Source organism: Sinocyclocheilus grahami, unplaced genomic scaffold, assembly GCF_001515645.1.
Source record: "Sinocyclocheilus grahami isolate Dianchi unplaced genomic scaffold, SAMN03320097.WGS_v1.1 scaffold5.1, whole genome shotgun sequence".
NCBI classification, from domain to species: domain Eukaryota; kingdom Metazoa; phylum Chordata; class Actinopteri; order Cypriniformes; family Cyprinidae; genus Sinocyclocheilus; species Sinocyclocheilus grahami.
In genome coordinates, this window is record NW_015505184.1 from 2416608 (window position 1) to 2435566 (window position 18959).

At 36.6% G+C, this 18959-nt stretch overlaps 1 protein-coding gene across 5 annotated transcripts in view; it reads right to left on the reverse strand.

The window, feature by feature from the left end:
* Positions 1–18959, reverse strand: part of kiaa1217 (KIAA1217 ortholog) — a 62885-nt gene that overhangs the window by 21364 nt on the left and 22562 nt on the right. For 4 of the 5 annotated variants that reach the window (XM_016271078.1, XM_016271071.1, XM_016271063.1 and 1 more), the window contains exons 2-4: positions 8647–8927; positions 1781–1976; positions 647–842 (exon numbers count right to left, since the gene is read on the reverse strand). In XM_016271078.1, coding sequence (XP_016126564.1) covers positions 647–842; positions 1781–1976; positions 8647–8927 — 673 coding nt within the window. Of the gene's footprint in view, positions 1–646; positions 843–1780; positions 1977–7187; positions 7318–8646; positions 8928–18959 lie in introns of those variants that run through there. The other variant, XM_016271086.1, reaches the window with a different exon arrangement.

Genomic DNA, 18959 nt, shown 5'->3' on the forward strand with positions numbered 1-18959 from the left:
AAGCTCAATTTTTATTTTTTTATTTTATTTAACAGAAATCACTTTTCAAAAACTACAACGAACGACTCGTTTGGACTACAACGCATATTCTCCAGGATTTGTGATATCACAAATATCGACGAATAGGACGAGACCTGGTTGAGCTGCACTAGAGAAGGCAACGAGTGCTATCATCACTATGTCTGAGACACTCTAGCTTTCCCAAGGCAGACGAACTTAGAGTGGTTACAATGAATACAATATTTACACTGAAGATCGCTATGGTAAGGAGCATGACATTTCCCGACCAGCCGCCAAGTGCTGCCAATCACAACACACACTGGCCCAGCTAACCAATCACCGCACATTTCGTATTTCAGAAAGCGGGCCTTCATTTGATACAGGAACTATTCGAGCCGTTCATGCCAGACTGGGGAGAGAGGTGTTGTAATAATGTAAAATATGTGAAAAATTATGTGTTCTTCAAACAACCTAGTATGAGAGCCTGTCCCAGTACACCCCCAAAACAAAATCAAGACTTTGTAAAAGAGCATAATAGGACCCTTTAACAAATATTTTGTACATTTTATGTTAGACTTTTTAAATTCATGATATAATTCACACACACACACACACAAAAAGTCTGACAATGACAAGAGACACACACCTGACATCAGTCAGCTCATAGTACATATTCCTCATGTCATCTTTGATGTATATAGCCACGCTGGGGGACTCCAGTGTCTTCATAGTGAGGTGAGGGAAGACACTGACAAACAGAGCCTTGATGGTGTCTGCACCAGTCACCTCATTGGGCATTCGGATCTGTTTGGTCTCTTCTCCATACTGCAGGTAGAGGACACCTAAATATAAAGCAAATATAAGAGATTAATACTAGCACAATGTGTAAAACATAAGATTTCTGCAGTACTTTGGAGATTAATTAAGTATTGAATGACTAAAAGCTGTATAAATATATCTTAAATGCATACAGTAGAGCATATAGGCTTACAAGGGTACCAGTGGTAAATGGTGACAACTGCATTCTGTCCCAGACCCTCCATTAAATGATTCTCTTGAGACAGCCCAAATGGGGTCTGGGAAGAATGCGGTGTAAGCATTTTCCTGCCATATAACTTGAGATATTTGGAGCAAAATGTAAAATTTGCTCTCTAGCTGTAACATAAACCAGATGTTTAAACGTATGAACAGATATAGAGGTTTTATTACAAATAAAGTATATCTGCATTAATAAATTTAGCAATTAAAGTGAAAGAATGCACAGTTTTTGCACATTCACCCCAAGAACGTTTCCAAAAAGTGAAATGTCTAAAAGTTTATTTGGAACAGTTGTATGCATGCATTTATATATAATTTGTGTACTACACTGGTATCTACTATTCATGAAATTCTTGCTTTGTGAAAAAAAAAACACTGCAAAAGGCCAAATAGCAAAGAATTTAGAAATGGCGTCAACATTTGGTCTGACATGCCCAAAGGTTGGTACTTTCTCACAACGTGTTAGAATTTATATTACACACTGTTTAACTAATTTTTAATTGTAATATTCAAATATTGTGTTTAAAATGACATCAAGGATATATTGATCATCCCTTTAAATGTGCTTCAAAATTCTCTTAATTATCTGACTAACACCAACCCTGCCTTCATTTTGACAAACTTGATTTGTAACCTCATTAATATTATTTCAAAATAATATTGACAATAATGTGAGAAAGACAAATAAATCAAATTCACACCCACAAGTTTAAAACTCAAAAACAGCGAGTCAGTACTTTACCTAATGACCTGTCCTTGGCCTGGTTATTTGACTTGACCACGGGGAGGCTCGCTCGGGAGCGGCTGCCTCGGGTGAAGGCGGAGGGGGCTTCTCCCTCCGACATGGCCTCCAAAGACTCAAGGAAAGCCAAAGAGAGATGCTCCCCCGGCTCCCCTACAGCAGACTGAGGGGTTACACTGTGTCCAGAACTCCTGATCTACAAGACAACACAAAATGATCAAAGAAGAGGTTAAACAGATCATTCAGAACCAGAATCTAACATCAAGCACTTCACAAAAGACAGTATTTTTGTCTGAATAATTTGTTAGTTTAGTATTATTTATTGTATTTATTTCTTTGAATAGCTTTAATTTTATATATTTTTAGTTTACATTTTTATTTCAGTTTTAGTAATTTTGTTATGTGCTTTTGCTATTTTCATTAGTTTTTAAATTTTTTATATTTCTTTTTATTTCAGTTTTAGTAATCTTAGTACTTCAACATTCTCGTTTAATTTTTTTATGTTTTTTTTATTTAATATTTACATTTTATTTTATTTCAGCTCTATTTCAATTAATGATTTTAGATTTAGTTTACACACTAAAACACAGCTGGGTAGCATCTGAACTGGTAAACATTTGGAAAATATTTATACATTTATTAACTGTGCATTCTGAATGTCAGGATGTGAGCAGTGTGGTACCGTCATAAACTTGAATGCTCAATAAAAGGCCACAGAAAGGTCAGAGAGGAATTGTAGAGAGATACTAAATAGACAGACACAGCTCTATTCAGTAAACAAACAGTAAAAAAAACAAAAACAAATGTCATTAAAATCTTTCTTTTATTATTCATCCACACTTGCCATTTATGTGCCTAAAAGAGATGAACTAAAAACACAAGTGTGACTACCAAATAAAAAGAAGGTATGGTAGTCATCTGACTCCTTTTCTGTTTCACGACACGTGGAAATAAAATCGTCAACACGTCTTCAAGTCAATTACAGCTCAGTCCTATAATTTAGCTCACATTAAAAAAAGAAAATGGAGTGATTTATCTCCAGTGACACAAAAGCAGTAAATGCACAAAGACCAATTAGTGTGCTCTGGCACAGACATTATCCTTTGTAGACTATTTATATTGAAAGACCAAAGTGCATCTACGTGGTTGTCCTCACAATAACACCTTTTGGGCATATACAGCAGACGATGTATGATGTATATGTTCTCAGAGGATGGGCTTTCACCCCGAGGCTGGAAGTCATTTCTCCCTTCTTGGCAACAGAAAGAAGTGACAAGCAGAAGGCCACAGATACTGAGTCAGACTGCGTCTCATCGTAACGGCAGCATGCACACTGACCAGCTCTGACATGCACGCCTGCCAGATTACCACCCTGCATGACCCCAAGGAACTTAATCCCTCTATACAGAGCTGCTTTGTTTTGGTGACAATGCAATTATGAGGTCAGGACAGAAGCACACAATAACACCTTAGACTCCGCATTTGATGCAGGCATTTCCGAAAGCGTCTCGAAACATATCTGTAAACACCTTTTCAGAACTATATTTAAATCAAACCATTCTTTCGTACGTTTTATGAAGTTTTTGTGCATCCCTACAGATTAGTTTGAGCTCTAAACGTGTTTTGGCCGAACAATGCTCCATTGTGCTAGTCAAAGTATAACTCAGAGACTTTCGATCTGAGGTTTTATGTTATGCAAATCTAAAAATATACGGTTGTACCTTTGGGAGGAACTCTGCTGACAGTAGTCTGTGCAAAAATCTCTATGACATGCTGTATGCAAGTTGATACTAAAGAGAAAGGTCATAACCGGTTCAGCCTAAGGGGTGAATAACACAGAATGTGTTTTTTGAGCTTAAAAAAAAAGAGAAATTGAATTACTTTTTAAAAAAACTTTACTTTTTTTTTTTAAAGTTAAAGAACTTGAGCGAGTCATGAGCGAGATGCTGCAAAAGATGCAATATGTAAATGATCAAAGACATCCGTCTAGCAAATGTTTACATAGAAAATAATGGAAAAGTATGAATGCAAAACGTGTTCCATGTAAACTGTACCTTTAAGTTTGAAAAAGGATTAGAAAAGGGTCTAAAAATGCGAGACACAGAGCAATGGAATAGAGGATAATACAAGAAGGTTGATCTTTTAATTTAAGCAACACGTTTTTAGTGGTGTGTGTACAGTGCAAAACATTGCAATAGATGTGAGACGTAAGTGAATCAGTCAAACACTTCCGTCTAACACGTTTTCAAAGAAAAGCAATGGGAAATCAGATCAGTGGAATACAAAAAAAAAAAACATTCGAAGTCTAGAACGTTTTTGTGCATCCCTACAGATTAGTTTGAGCTCTAAACGTGTTTTGGCCGAACAATGCTCCATTGTGCTAGTCAAAGTATAACTCAGAGACTTTCGATCTGAGGTTTTATGTTATGCAAATCTAAAAATATACGGTTGTACCTTTGGGAGGAACTCTGCTGACAGTAGTCTGTGCAAAAATCTCTATGACATGCTGTATGCAAGTTGATACTAAAGAGAAAGGTCATAACCGGTTCAGCCTAAGGGGTGAATAACACAGAATGTGTTTTTTGAGCTTAAAAAAAAGAGAAATTGAATTACTTTTTAAAAAAACTTTACTTTTTTTTTTTAAAGTTAAAGAACTTGAGCGAGTCATGAGCGAGATGCTGCAAAAGATGCAATATGTAAATGATCAAAGACATCCGTCTAGCAAATGTTTACATAGAAAATAATGGAAAAGTATGAATGCAAAACGTGTTCCATGTAAACTGTACCTTTAAGTTTGAAAAGGATTAGAAAAGGGTCTAAAAATGCGAGACACAGAGCAATGGAATAGAGGATAATACAAGAAGGTTGATCTTTTAATTTAAGCAACACGTTTTTAGTGGTGTGTGTACAGTGCAAAACATTGCAATAGATGTGAGACGTAAGTGAATCAGTCAAACACTTCCGTCTAACACGTTTTCAAAGAAAAGCAATGGGAAATCAGATCAGTGGAATGCAAAAAAAAAAACATTCGAAGTCTAGAAACGCATTTTTTAAAAAGTTGACATTTTAACTTGAGAGCCATGTTTTTAGAACGCTGTATTATGCACAAGATATCGCAAATAATGTGAGCACAATGGTCAAAGACATCCATCAATGCATGTTTTTATAGAAAAATAATGAAAAAGCAGTGCTGTGGAATGCAACATGTGAGACACTGGGAAATTGAATTGTTCGTCATCGTCTGTTTGATTACGTAATTAACTGAATTTTACCGTACATTTCTGCCATATGTACATCAATTTGACATAGTCACCACTGACAAGCTACTACTAAATATATTGTAGAAACTTAATTTCCTGTAAAGCTGCTTTGCAACTATTTGTATCGTGAAAAGCGCTATACAAATAAACTTGAATTTAATTGAATTGTAATTCAACTTGGGTACCACATTTTTAGAACATCATGTCATGAGCGAGACTGCAAAAGGCACAAGACGCAAACCCAATGGTCAAAGACATCTATCTAGAGCATCTTTACATACAAAAACAATCGAAAAGCAGCGCAGTGGAATGCAAAAACGCATTTTTGTGTGAACGGCTCTTAAGAATCCAAGAGGTCAACTTCAGCTTCACTTTTTGCTTATGTTACAGCTGCACTAACACCAGATTCACCACATCTTCATATCCCTACACTTAATTTATTCTTAGGGAATTCACAAATTGTTTTCTATGGCTTTGATGGAGGTGGCTGAACTTGCCCATTATGCAGGCAATACCAGAAACCTCAAAAACTATGTTGACTGACGGAAAACAGTGCTCTGGCAATTCACTAGGAGGCATATTCAAAAAAATCTTTCATTCTGAAGGTCCAGGCTGAGAATTGAAGGTGATGAATGTGAGTTTGATGTTATCTTTGCACAGGTGTTGCATTGTGAGTAGTCGACTAACAATCACGCCGGTGTGCACAGACGTGACAAGAGAAAATAATAGGCTTTTATGTTCACTTGGAAAAAAAGTGCATCAAACTGTGCCCAGATTAATGGTGCATGACAGCTGGGATCATTTTAGACATGCATAATGCAACTGTAAATTAAACATTTCATTGTGTGGATTAAACAAAATAAATATGATCGCATTCTCAAGATTGCTTAAGGATAACCCTGAAAAAGCAAAACAAGTATAGGCCTAGTCAACAATAGCCGCTGTACTTAACACTCGTTGAAAGTTTTACTCTGATTATCCAGATCCAGATGTCCCAACTGCACCCTGCAGACCAGGGATCAAATTTACACCTATTCCACATGCATAAGCAAGCCGTGCCAACATACGCTCACACTTGGGCATTGTCAGAATGCGTTACCTGCAGAATGCCAGGAAATCAAGAGAGGCCTGAAAACAGCAGTTTAAAGCATAAGGGTGGGCTTCAGGGGAGCAGCTCACACGGTTCACTGCACTCCCCTCTAATCACAGGCAGATGAATGGCCACGGACCATGCTTCATCTGAGCTGGTCTAATGCCAGGTCTTTGAACGCACTGGCAGGGTCAGATAAATCATACCTCATTCTCTCTGGGTCTGGAGAATATTGAAGAAAGAAAAAATGAAAGAGCGAAAGGAGGATAAAAGACACACTCCCTCCTGCTGGATGGGCTTCAGTTTTATTCAGTGCCAGGGGCATGATATGATATTACTCACGGTTGTGTACCCAGCCACAGAATAAAACGTACCAAAACTATGCTGAGAAGAAAAAAAAAAATCAAAGAGACAGACACATTGCATCAAAAGAAACCAGCTATTGGGAGCGCACGTGATACTTCTGAGTTAAAAGAAGAAACACACACACACACACACACACACACACACACACACAAAACCTTACAAAAAGTATACTCTGGCAGTTCACATACAATGGAATCAGATGCTGGTACATGGTACTTTTTACCATGGCATTTGCCTGGTACACCAAGGTACTTTAAAATACAATAATATTACCATGGTAGGCTGCATGTTTTAAAAAAAACATATTACCATAGTTATTTTGGGTACATTGAAATGAATAAGCAATAATTTCTCATAAGCTGATAACTAGCAGAATCTCATAATATGATAAGTCTCATATCGAATCGTTTTGCTTAACTTGAAGTATTTTGATCCAAAAGAGAACCCGTATGACGACTTCTCTGTTTACATCTTCAGTTTACACATCCATTTCTACAAGACAATGCGTTGATTCATTAGCTAAAAAACTCATTTAGTTTAACGGTATTAGGAACGTTAACTATTAAAAAACGCATACAGTATAAGTAAGACAAACATAATTTTCTTTACTCAACGAGTTAAAACAAGCTTACTGTTTACACAGACTGACTTGCTGACACTACAATTGTCATTTTAGTTGAATTTACAATACCTTGATGCAAAACCTCCACCTTGATTCTTCACACTAAGAATGACATATTCCAGATAATAAATAGTAAATGTAAATAGCAAGTCCGGTAGTGTGTCTGATGTAGATCGCCGCAGAAGTTTGTCTGCAGTGAAGTGATCTCTGAAAGCCGTGACACCAGCGTCTGCACAGACACACCCACCTGCATGAACTTACTTGAAAGACTTGTTGGATTAAAAAAAATGTGTTGAAGCCAGGAGGTTGCGAAATGTGCCTTTCCATCACCTTCTTGTTTACTAAAACTTCAATCGAGTTTTCGACATTAAATTAAAAAAAAATACCAGTGAGGATATTTATTGTTAAACAGGCCTATTAAAATATATTACGCAACTCTCTGGAATAATTCTGATTGGTCAATCGCGGTATTATGCGAATAAATGGTAACTGCATGGTAACGTAAATTAAAGTTTTTAGAGAACCTTTCCTACATAGCTGTTTTCTGCAGTATTGTCTACTTGTATACTGATAAAATAAAATATTTCAACTCAAATCAGAAAGTATTAAAAGTTGATTACAATAATAATAATAATAATAATAATAATAATGGTAAATGCGTATAATCCTATCTGTAATTCTTACATTTAAATGTAGTTCTAATCTAGTTCTAAATCTGGAGAACAGGCTAAATGCTGTCGGCAGTAATCGACCAATGGCAACAGCGTTTACAGGTAACGCACTTTATCTTACATTCCGCGTCCCACACTTCAGCTGTATACCTGCTTCCTTTGAAAGCAACTATGAAATACTAGAGCTTTGGATAGCCTATCTGTACGGGAGCGCAGTCATCTGGAGAAGGCATGGTATTCATTCTGTAGTCTACATCTTATGAGTATGTGACATAGCCTAGCTATAATTTCTCCTACTATTTTTTATTTATTTTAGGTGTAGACTTTGTTAAACAATTTATTCACATTTATCTCAATTTTTATTAATTGAATAGTTTATTCAGGCATACATTCAAATAAACCTGCAACAGTCCAAGCCAACGGCACTCAAATTTATGCATCCGGCAAATCAAGCGGAAACTAGCAGCAATAAAAATGTCAGTGTTCCTTAATCTGTCAAGAGTCACTTGATACATGTGTAGAGTAAAGTAACGATGTGATATAGATGAATGGTAACGTGCGGAGAGGGGCTCAACCAACTGTAAAAGTTTTTCTTGCAAGGTTTGGATCAACGGCTTATTGAAATGTCATGTTATGGAATTTAATGGTCTATGATGACAAAATGTATTGATTTACATAGAAAACAATGGATATTTTTTGTGCTGTTATCTTATCTTACCTATACCTATTTTATCATATAAGCCTATGCTTCCATCTGTTTTTGATGTTGCCATTTTGATTTGACTTTTATATTTAAAAACCCAATTTAGCCTAAGCGAAAAAAAAGTCTTTACCAATAGCTATATTTCAGAGCTTACCTGGTCTCGGAGTCTTTCCTGGTGCCCCATAATGACAGAAGCATGATGAGGATACTTCTGTTTCAAATGCTCAAGAAAGGCCTCTTTCTTGTGGTCCATGTTGTAGGACTGCATGACAATCACGTCCCCAGCAGTGCGAAGCCCTCCTACTGTGTGTCTCCTTGGCACGGTGCGAGGGGACCAGGGGTCTGACTGCTCACTCTCATCTGCACTGCTTTGTTTTCTGCTGTGGCTGTCCACATCCTCATGGGAGCACAGCCTCTGGTTGCTTCTCGCTGGCTCTTTGATTAAAGGCATAAAAAAATATACAAAGGAATACAGATTAGATAGGGACACTCAGGGGGCGGCTGTACTTGGCTTGAGACCTGCAATTAATTAGTGTGATAAGCAACACAGTCAAGGCAATGACCGGCCTAGAGTCGGACAGCTGCTGGCCAAGAGAGCAATTACTGAGCAAAGCTACAAACAGGCCATTTGTTTCCCATAAACAGCTTGCACCTTGCCAAACGAGGTCTCAGAGCACTCAGTGTGATGGCTCATTATTAGCTCGGGCTGACTGCATGGCATTGAGGCCCTCCAGTGGGGAGTCAAACCACTGCACAGCATCACGGGGAATTTCTACAAAGCAATGAGTCACAGTTTTATATACTGTACTTTTAGCATTATTACTCATATGCATTGTTGTTATTGTTAACTAAAACTGAGAAAACTGTTAAAAGTCACGGTAACACTTAACAGCATAATGTTTCATAACATTAACTATTAACATGAACAACTAACCATGAACAATAGGCTACCTCTCATTTATTTATATTAGTCAATGATGATTTCAACATTTATCGATTCATTTTTAAAATATATTTGTTATTTGTATTTGTTAACATTAATTAATGCACTGTGAACTAACAACAAACAATGAACAATTATATTTCTACTAACATTAACAAAGATTTAAAAATGCTTTAAATAGGTCATTATTGGTTCATGTTGTTAGCTAATGCATTTACTAATGTTAACAAATGAGATCTTATTATAAAGTGTTACCAAAATCATTACCATATTGGTAGTTGAAATAAAGCTAAAATAAAACTAAATATAAATATTAGATGAAAAGCCTAAACTTGAAAGAAAATTATAAATGTTGTCTTGTCAACAAATAAATAAGTGCAAGTACTATAAATAAAAGTTAAATATAGATATTTAAAAAAATTTTAAAATTGAAATGAATTAAAATGAAAACTAAAACAAAAATAAATGCTAATTCCAAATATTACTAAATACTATGTAATATAACAACACTGTCATATTGTGAATGCATTCAAGAGACATACGTAAAATCAAAAAAACATCTTCACAAGTCTTTAAAAATCATTTTAGATATAATGTATCATACTGTTTGATATATTGCAAGCACTGCACAAATCTCTGTAAAAAGTTCTCTGCAAATAAATTTCCATCTGTGGAACCTGTAGGTTTTGTTCGGGTGAATGTGCCAACATGTTTACTGTAAAGAATTATTGCCTCATTATTGGCTATGACAGACACATTCACATTCCATCATGGGAAGCTAATGAGAGACAAGCAGTAATGCCCCTTAATTTCCTTTCTCATAGTAGGCCTTTCGGAGTCTCAGGCTTCTTGCTAGGGAAAGAGTTTAATGCTTAACCCTCAGGTTGTGTTCAAATACCTATAACACTTGTGGTGTTCCCGGTCAAAAATGACCGGCCTGCAAAAAATAGCTTATAAATCTCTTGTTATGCAATATTATCACCTAATATTGGTATCAATCTTTTTTAAACAAGCTGACAAAAAGATTGATAGATAGACAATACAATAGATTTATAAGCAATTTCTTTTGACCGGGAACACCACAAGTGCAGCAAGGTTGAATAAAATAAAAAATGTTTCATGAAAATTAAAATTTTTTTTAGGTGGAAGTAGTTATGCCTCGTGTGAACAAAGTCAGTAAATCTTAGTCCAATGCGATAACATTAAGTAACATTTTCGGGAGAAAGAAAATTCTCTGCGGGTCAAATTGTCCCGAACACAACGAGGACATCTAAAAAACTTTCATCAGGAGATATTCTGTGGTATGTGGAGGAATTTTCTCATTCTGTACTGTGCTGTCCTCCCATTGTGGATAAGATTCACTGGAAAACATTAGGAGAAAAAGAGAGAAACGTTATGCTCTTTATGCTCTTTCCTGTAGTTTGTAGTGTACAAGTCTGAATATAGGTACTAAGATGATCCATTCACAGACAATATGAGGTTCACAGTATTTGTGCTTTATGTTGGTTTTTCTACAGGCCTGGCCTTTGTCGGACGACTACGGTGTCATCTCAGTGAAAATTTCTTTAGTAACGGTCTGCTGAAGCCCTTTAACTTTTCCTGACCTGAAATATCCCAGACCATTGCTCACTTATAAAAAAAATGGACACTGAAAGAGTTGTTTCCTCACAGAGACAATGTGAAAGAAAAATCACACTGTCAATGGTTCACAGTATTTGTGCTTTATGTTGGTTTTTCTACAGGCCTGGCCTTTGTCGGACGACTACGGTGTCATCTCAGTGAAAATTTCTTTAGTAACGGTCTGCTGAAGCCCTTTAACTTTTCCTGACCTGAAATATCCCAGACCATTGCTCACTTATAAAAAAAAATGGACACTGAAAGAGTTGTTTCCTCACAGAGACAATGTGAAAGAAAAATCACACTGTCAACAAGACTGAAGAGGGTCAGACCGATGAAGATGAAAATGTTTCCAGTTTGCATGCCTTTGCACTTATTCCCCATAAAACATAGCCTATTGCATGAGAGAATATAAATCATTTTTTCTCATTTTTGTGCAGACAGTGTCACACCTTGTGAATGAGGTATGTTGAGATCGAGTGATAACGTACATCTGTACTAGTCTAGATGAAAAATTACGCTTCCCATTTCTGACTAGAAAAGAGATGTTCCTTACATTTTACCACCCAGTTGAGAATAAAAACAAACATGCTTGGTGTGTGTGTGATCAACATCAGGCATCTGGACGGCCCCGAGAGGAAGGCCATGGTTAATGCTGCTGAGTGGTTGTAGATAACTGATGATGGCCAGCTGTTCCTGTTGTGATTATGTATGAATGCCTGCTTTTTGTTGGACTAAACAAACATTCACACTCCTCTGAAAGCTATCATACATACAGATAGATACAGTATACTACTGCAGTTATTCTGAGGAACATGAAGGACATTTGTGTTGTTATGCACATCCTTAGCAACTGTTTTGCAAATAATCTTTGATGTAAGGTTGAGATTTTGTAATACTTTTTTTAAAATGTAGAATTTCTCATGATCTAAGATATACAATGAATATTATAAATAGTGGTTTTGTAAATGTAAAAATATACACTTTATCCATAAAGGCTGGATTTATTTGTGACCACAAAAACCAGTCATATGGGTCAATTTTTTGAAATTGAGATTTACACATCATCTGAAAGCTGATATAAGCGTTCCATTGGTGTATGGTTTGTTTGGATAGGACAATATTTGGCTAAGATACAACTATTGGAAAATCTGGAATCTGAGGGTGCAAAAAATCTAAATATTGAGAAAATCGCCTTTAAAGTTGTCCAAATGAAGTCTTTAGCAATGAATATTACTAATCAAAAATTAAGTTTTGATATATTTACTGTAGGCAATTGACAAAATATCTTCATGAAACATATGCTCTTTACTTAATATCATAATGATTTTTGGCATAAAAGTAAAATCGATCATTTTGACCCATACAATGTATTTTTGGCTATTGCTACAAATATACCCGTGTTACTTATGACTGGTTTTATGGTCCAGGGTCACATTTGATCAAAGATAAAGTAAAAACAGTAATATTGTGAAATATTATTAACATTTTTAAAAAGCTGTTTACTATTTTAATATATTTTAAAATGTAATTTATTCCTCTGATGGCAAAACATAATTTTCAGCAGCCAGTCTTCAGTGTCCTTCAGAAATCATTTTAATATGGTGATTTGGTGCTGAAGAATCACTTCTTATTATTGTAAACGTTGAAAATAGTTGTGCTGCTTAGTTTTTATATGGAAATCGTGATACTTTTTGGCAGGATTCTTTGATGAATGTTCAAAATAACAGTGTTTATTTTGTAACAGAAATGTCTTCAATGAGACTTTTGATCAATGTTTTTTAAATTCCTGGCCCCAAACTTTTGAATGTAAATAAATAAATAAGCAACATAACATAGCATAGCATAGCATAACATAACATAGGGTGACCATACGTCCTCTTTTCCCGGGACATGTCCTCATTTTGGATCTAAAAAATGCATCCGGCCGGGATTTCTTAATCTCCCAAAATGTCCGGGATTTGGCCGTTTTCTTAATCTGGCTCCCACTGAATCTGTGACAATTGCCACCTGCTCCCGCAACATGTGCTTTTCATGTCCACTCCTTTAAACATTCTAATATTGTGTATAATTCTGGCACATCAAGGAGCCACTCTCAGTATGCAGATTATTTAAATCTCTTTTGAATGAGCGTTCGCGCTGGTCCCTTTCACTTTCGACTTCGTGAACACATGCACTCTGTGTAAAGGGTGCACATCTTGCACGATAAGATATTTGTCAATGAGCTCAGGATCTGTTAAGCAGCAAATACTCCAGTATGGTCTTGTCAGTCATCTCTCCTTATTCTTGACCTGTGATCAGTCAAATCTGACTCCTGCAGCTCTTGTTGGATGCAGGGTTGCCAAGTCCGCGTTTTTTTCCCACAGAATTGGGCTACTTTTAAACTGTTGCCATGGGTTGATTTTCCCAAGTGGTTTAAAGGTTTGAAACATTGCATACACTACATTTGACTGAAATGCCTGTATTGAAACATTTTGCATTCAACCTGTGATAAAACTTTCATGGGCTTTTTCATTAACTTCTCACTCCTGGTGGAATGACCTGCCCAACTCAATCCAAGCAGCTGAGTCCTTAATCATTTTCAAGAAACTGCTGAAAATACATATCTTTCATCTTCATTTGACCCACTAACTCTAGTACTCTCTATTCTATTTCTATTCTAACTACTTGTTTTATTTAAAAACGAAAAGAGCCTTTAACACTAGCATTCTCTGTTCTTTCTCTATTCTTTCTACTTATTTTCATTTTATTTATTGTAAAAAAAAAAAAAAAAAAACTTTCTACATATACTGTTAGGCGAAACCCCGCCTCCTGCCCCTGCCCACGAACCCCGCCCCCCACTGTCCTCTTTTTGGAAAATTTAAAATATGGTCACCATAACATAACATAACATAACATAACATAACATAACATAACATAACATAACATAACATAACATAATTTTGTATATTGAAGCATTACATTGGACAAAAATTTGTGCAAGTAGATAGAGTGTGACAATGAATAAATTACATTTTGTGTTATAGGCAGTTGTATCACGGTGAGCTGTTTATTAAATCAGTTAGAATTTTTGAAGCATTTATGTTGTATCTATCCATCTATCCATTCATCCATCCATTCATCATCTACATTATATTTTTATTGTCTTTTAATTACTTCAGATGAACAAAATATGAGCTAACATTATCTCCAGTGGTCCTGCAAAGCCCCTCTGGGTAACTTTCTATGTTTGCATCCAATTTATTCCACAGTAAAACTCTCCCCTAATGGTCTTTTAATGTTATCCAGTTCCAAGTGTATGGATTATTAAAAACTTTCCCCTATATCCTTTCACTTTCTCGGAAAACTCTCCTCAGTAAAACATCTAGACAACCACTGGAGAAAATCCAGGCATTGTCTGTTATTTTCCAAGCATGTGAGGTCACTTTATGGAGAGGATATCCTCTCTCCACTCACAGATGGTGTTTATGCATGTGGGACTGGATGACAAACCTGTATCTCCAAAACTTAGGCATTATGGTGTGGACATGCTGAGGCACAGCCATACAACGTTAGCCATTTGTAAACACATTTGAAAGTCTCACTCTGACGTTTAATCTGAAGTTTCACATTAAACACATTACACACAGGACGTCAAACTGTGTTTGACTAATGTCTCATCATCCACACTAAGCTATAAGTGTGGATGATTTCAAGAGGTTTTGGGATTTGCGGGCCTGGCATCATGAGTATTTGCTTTCCTCTCAAAATGAAGTAAATGTTGATTCCTCTGCCTCTTTCACGAGAATTGTGTGCTTGAAAATTAGGTATAGCAGTCACATGCTATGTAGACACACAAAATCTATTATTTATGGGGTCATTAAGGCCACACAAGAGATTCATTGTGTACATTTTCCTTAGAGAATAGATGCATAACTGCTATATAACAAAAACAGGAAATTCCCCTTATATGAGAAATAACCAAAACTTGATGGAAGCATCTAACGTAATAAGGACAAAGTTACAGTAGTTGGTTCACCTACTTAATCCTGTGATCAAGAGTGTGATGGCATAAATTCAAATATATTTTACAAAAATCAATTTTCATTCAATTTATCTAAAGAATTTAACATTGTTACAAAAAAAGCAATATTTCTTTCTTCTTTTCCCATCTTTTTATTCATCAGAGAATTCTGAATAACTGGAATCTATTAGATCTAATAAAATGTATTAGAATGATTCCTGAAGGATCATGTGACACTGAAAACTGGAGAAATGGCAACTGAAAATGTATCCTTGTCATCTCAGTAATAAATTACATTTACATTACAAAATATATTAAAGTAAAAGTAATAATTTTACTATATTACTGTTTTTACTGTGTATTTGATCAAGTAAATGCAGCTTTGGTGAGCATAGGATACTTGGAAAATAATATATATCTGTTATTATTTAATATTATTTAATAATACATATCTAATAGTTAGTTAGAAACAAATAGTTAGTGAAACTTTGATGAAAGGACATCTACAGAACAGGCTTATAGTCATGAGATCCACAGTGAGACAATGATTTTTCAGGCAAAGCCATTATTTGTCTTCTCATTCTGATGGGAAAGTTTTTTTTTTTTTTTATGTGACAAGGAAAACTTTTCCTCACAGCAAACCAACTTCTAACTGGCATTGTGAATGTCCTAATTATGGCATTTGACATGGCATGCTCGGAGTATTTTGTGTCTGCCATCTGCTATGGCTTGAATGTTTAGACTGCAATGTATTGCGATTAGTATTCAGTGTGGTGTCTTCAGTTGAGAATCCTGAAGTATTATGTAAAACTGAATAGTCATAAAATGTGGTACTTTTTAATGACTTGTTTTCAATTAGTTTTCACTACAGCACTTGCATTATAGGTGTTGGTGCCTGCGCTATCCATGATAAGCAGCTTTGCATACTTACCTCTCTGTCCTGTTATGGGAGAATTGCTTTATCTTTCAAATCCTAAACTGTGTTTGGCATTCGTTTACAGTGGCGGCTCGTCGGGGGAGGCAAAATTTTGAGGTGAAAATGGGAGGAGGACGATTTAATGTTAACAAAATTCACAGTTCATTTCAGGTCATGTCTCAGAATGTGTATGTTTTGTTTGTAATTTCACAGCTAATAACATGTTACTGAAGTTGGAAAGCGCCGCTTTTCTATCGCGAATGTGCCGAATCTGCCAAGAGGGTCTGCCTGCAGACTTGCACTTGCACTCTCAGGCCCTGTCCCAAATGGAGCACTTCATGTGCACTTGCGGTCATGTGCACAATGGCCGCCGCGTGCGCGTGTCCGTTAAGACCACGAGACCATAGGGCAGGGTTCCTCAAATCTTACCCTGGAGGTCCAATGCGTTGCAGAGTTTAGCTCCAACCCTGATCAAACTCAGCTACCTGTGATTTTTGAATGATCCTGAAGACATTGATTAGCATGCTCAGGTGTGTTTGATTAGGGTTAGAGCTAAACTCTGCAGGAAAGTGGATCTCGTGGGCCAGATTTGAGGATCCCTGCCATAGGGTGTCCCATTTGTCATTTTAGTGTTCAGAAGGGTGCTCGCGAGCGCCCCCTTTGCGGCCGTTATGTGCCCTCGATCCGCACTTCTGCCGAGCCCGCGGTGCTGCACTGGGGCGAGCTCCGCAGCAGACTTCTACCCGACAGTCAAAGCGGCATTACGTCACGAAAGTGCGGACTTAGAGGAGGACCGCGAGGGTTTAGGGTGCCATTTTGGACAGGGCCTCAGACTAGCACTCTCAATGGCTTTGTCCAAATACCCACACTTGCAGTCTTTGCACTTGACCACTTGATTACTTAAATTACATATTTCCTGTTTTTTGGCTGAAGTCTTCAAGTGGGTGTGAAGACCACAAGTGTGTCGAACTTTTCATTACCTGATGGGACACACATATAGTGTTGTAAAAATGCAAGTGTTTACACAGCTTTATTTTAATTTTAATTTGAAATACTTTGCATTTTAAAATCAACTTCTAAATGTCTGTTCAGTAGTCCCTATAATTTTAATTTGTGGTGCTTCTAATTAAATGATAAAAAGCAGTTGCAAATGTTGTACAAAATAAATATCACCACAACTCATCTTTGCACCAATAAAAGTAAAAACATTAACATAAAAATTATTTGTAATATCTAATTATTATATTAATATTTAACTTACATTGGAAAGGTTTCCGTGACCTCTCGTGAGAAAAGTAGGCTTGTTTGAGATGCGGCTCGCCTTGCCTGAAATGTTGGTGAGAGTAGGCGGCAGCAGTGAGGGGAGGAGTGAAATAAGCTCAGTCAAGACGGACAGTTCTGCCCTCTCGAAGTGGAACAGATACCAACGAGATCAAAGACAGATATCGCGTTATTCTCACTCACGTGCTGTGTTGCTTATAAACATGATATAATTTCAGTTCTGATACTTTTATATGAAAATAAATATGATGAACAAGACACTTAAAGTGCTTGCTATTTAATTCCAAACGAAAGGTGTATTTATCATCCATTTTTACTTTAATACAAACATGTATTTTAGATTTTTATAGAAATATGACAACAATCACATATCTCACACAGAGATCACACTGCCATCGTGTTTGGGAATATTCATGAATAATTTAAATACATAATCACATTAAATCAGATTAAAAAAAAAAATGTTTAGAAGAGAACCGCAGCATCACAGGTGTCTGAACAAATGAGCATTAAGCTGTGACGTCAGTCAGTCGTTTCCCATCATGCTTTTGATCAGCGCAGTCGGTGGAGAGCAACTGCGCTCGACTGCACAATCCGACACACGGATTTAGTTATAGTACTAAATTGGTTTTAATCGTTTAATCACCACAGTGTCTTGTCTGCATTGGCAACAAGCACGATTTGTGTGGATTGCAAGTGACGTCGCGGGTAGCGGAGACTGCAAGTGAAGATTGCAAGTGACTTCGTAATTTAGTTTCTTTTTTCTTGTCTTCACCACCTGGCTACTGTTGTAAAATGTTGAGAGATTCAAACAAAAAATAATCAATAAATAGAACAAAATAAAAAATAAAAAGACTGCAAGTGATGCCACTAGCGGAAGCGCAAGTGTCTGAGAATGCAAGTCTGAGAGTACAAGTGCAAGGCCGCAGCCAGACCCTTCTCGAATCTGCTGATGTAATTACAACCGCTAGGTGATAGATAAGGGGAGGGGGAGGCCGGGGGAGAGCTGAGCTCTCGTGTCTGCGTTGGTAAAAAAAAATAGCCAATCACCATCGAGTGTTCACTTTCAGTGCTGAGTAGTGTTGAGAAAAGAAACCTTGCAAGGGAGGCTAGCCTCCTTCTGATATCAACCAATCATCATAGAGACGTAAATTACCTGGGCTGCGTTCAGCTCTGACAAAAACGGTGTAAAACTTTTTTTAAACGGAAACGGTGGTGCGTGAACACACTGTTCTGATGACGCAAGAGTTGCAACTATGGCAGCTGAGAAGGCCAATCTTTGTGTTCTTTTTGAAGAATTTTCAGAGCCTGATGAAATCGGTATTAATACGTGTTTAATACTGCAAAATACGCTCGATGGTACAGTCACTGCCCTTGCCGTCCAGAATAAAAGAGAACATCCCAAACAAATGAAGGGATTTGTGGAAACTGTGGTTCCTAATTATTGTGATCCAACATTTGCCTCGCATTTCAGGATGAAAAGACAAACATTTCAGGTGAAGGATAATCCACTTCTTACCTCCAAGGTGTATTATGATCTATATGACCTTATTATTTTTATTGTGAGTATTAGGCTTATCATTATTGCTGATCACTGTTGTTGTGCTATGATATTGTAATATTTACCATTATATAATCAGAGGGGTATAGAAAAGTTTATGAAAGTGTCACTCCACAATACAATAGCAAAATATATAAATATGTATA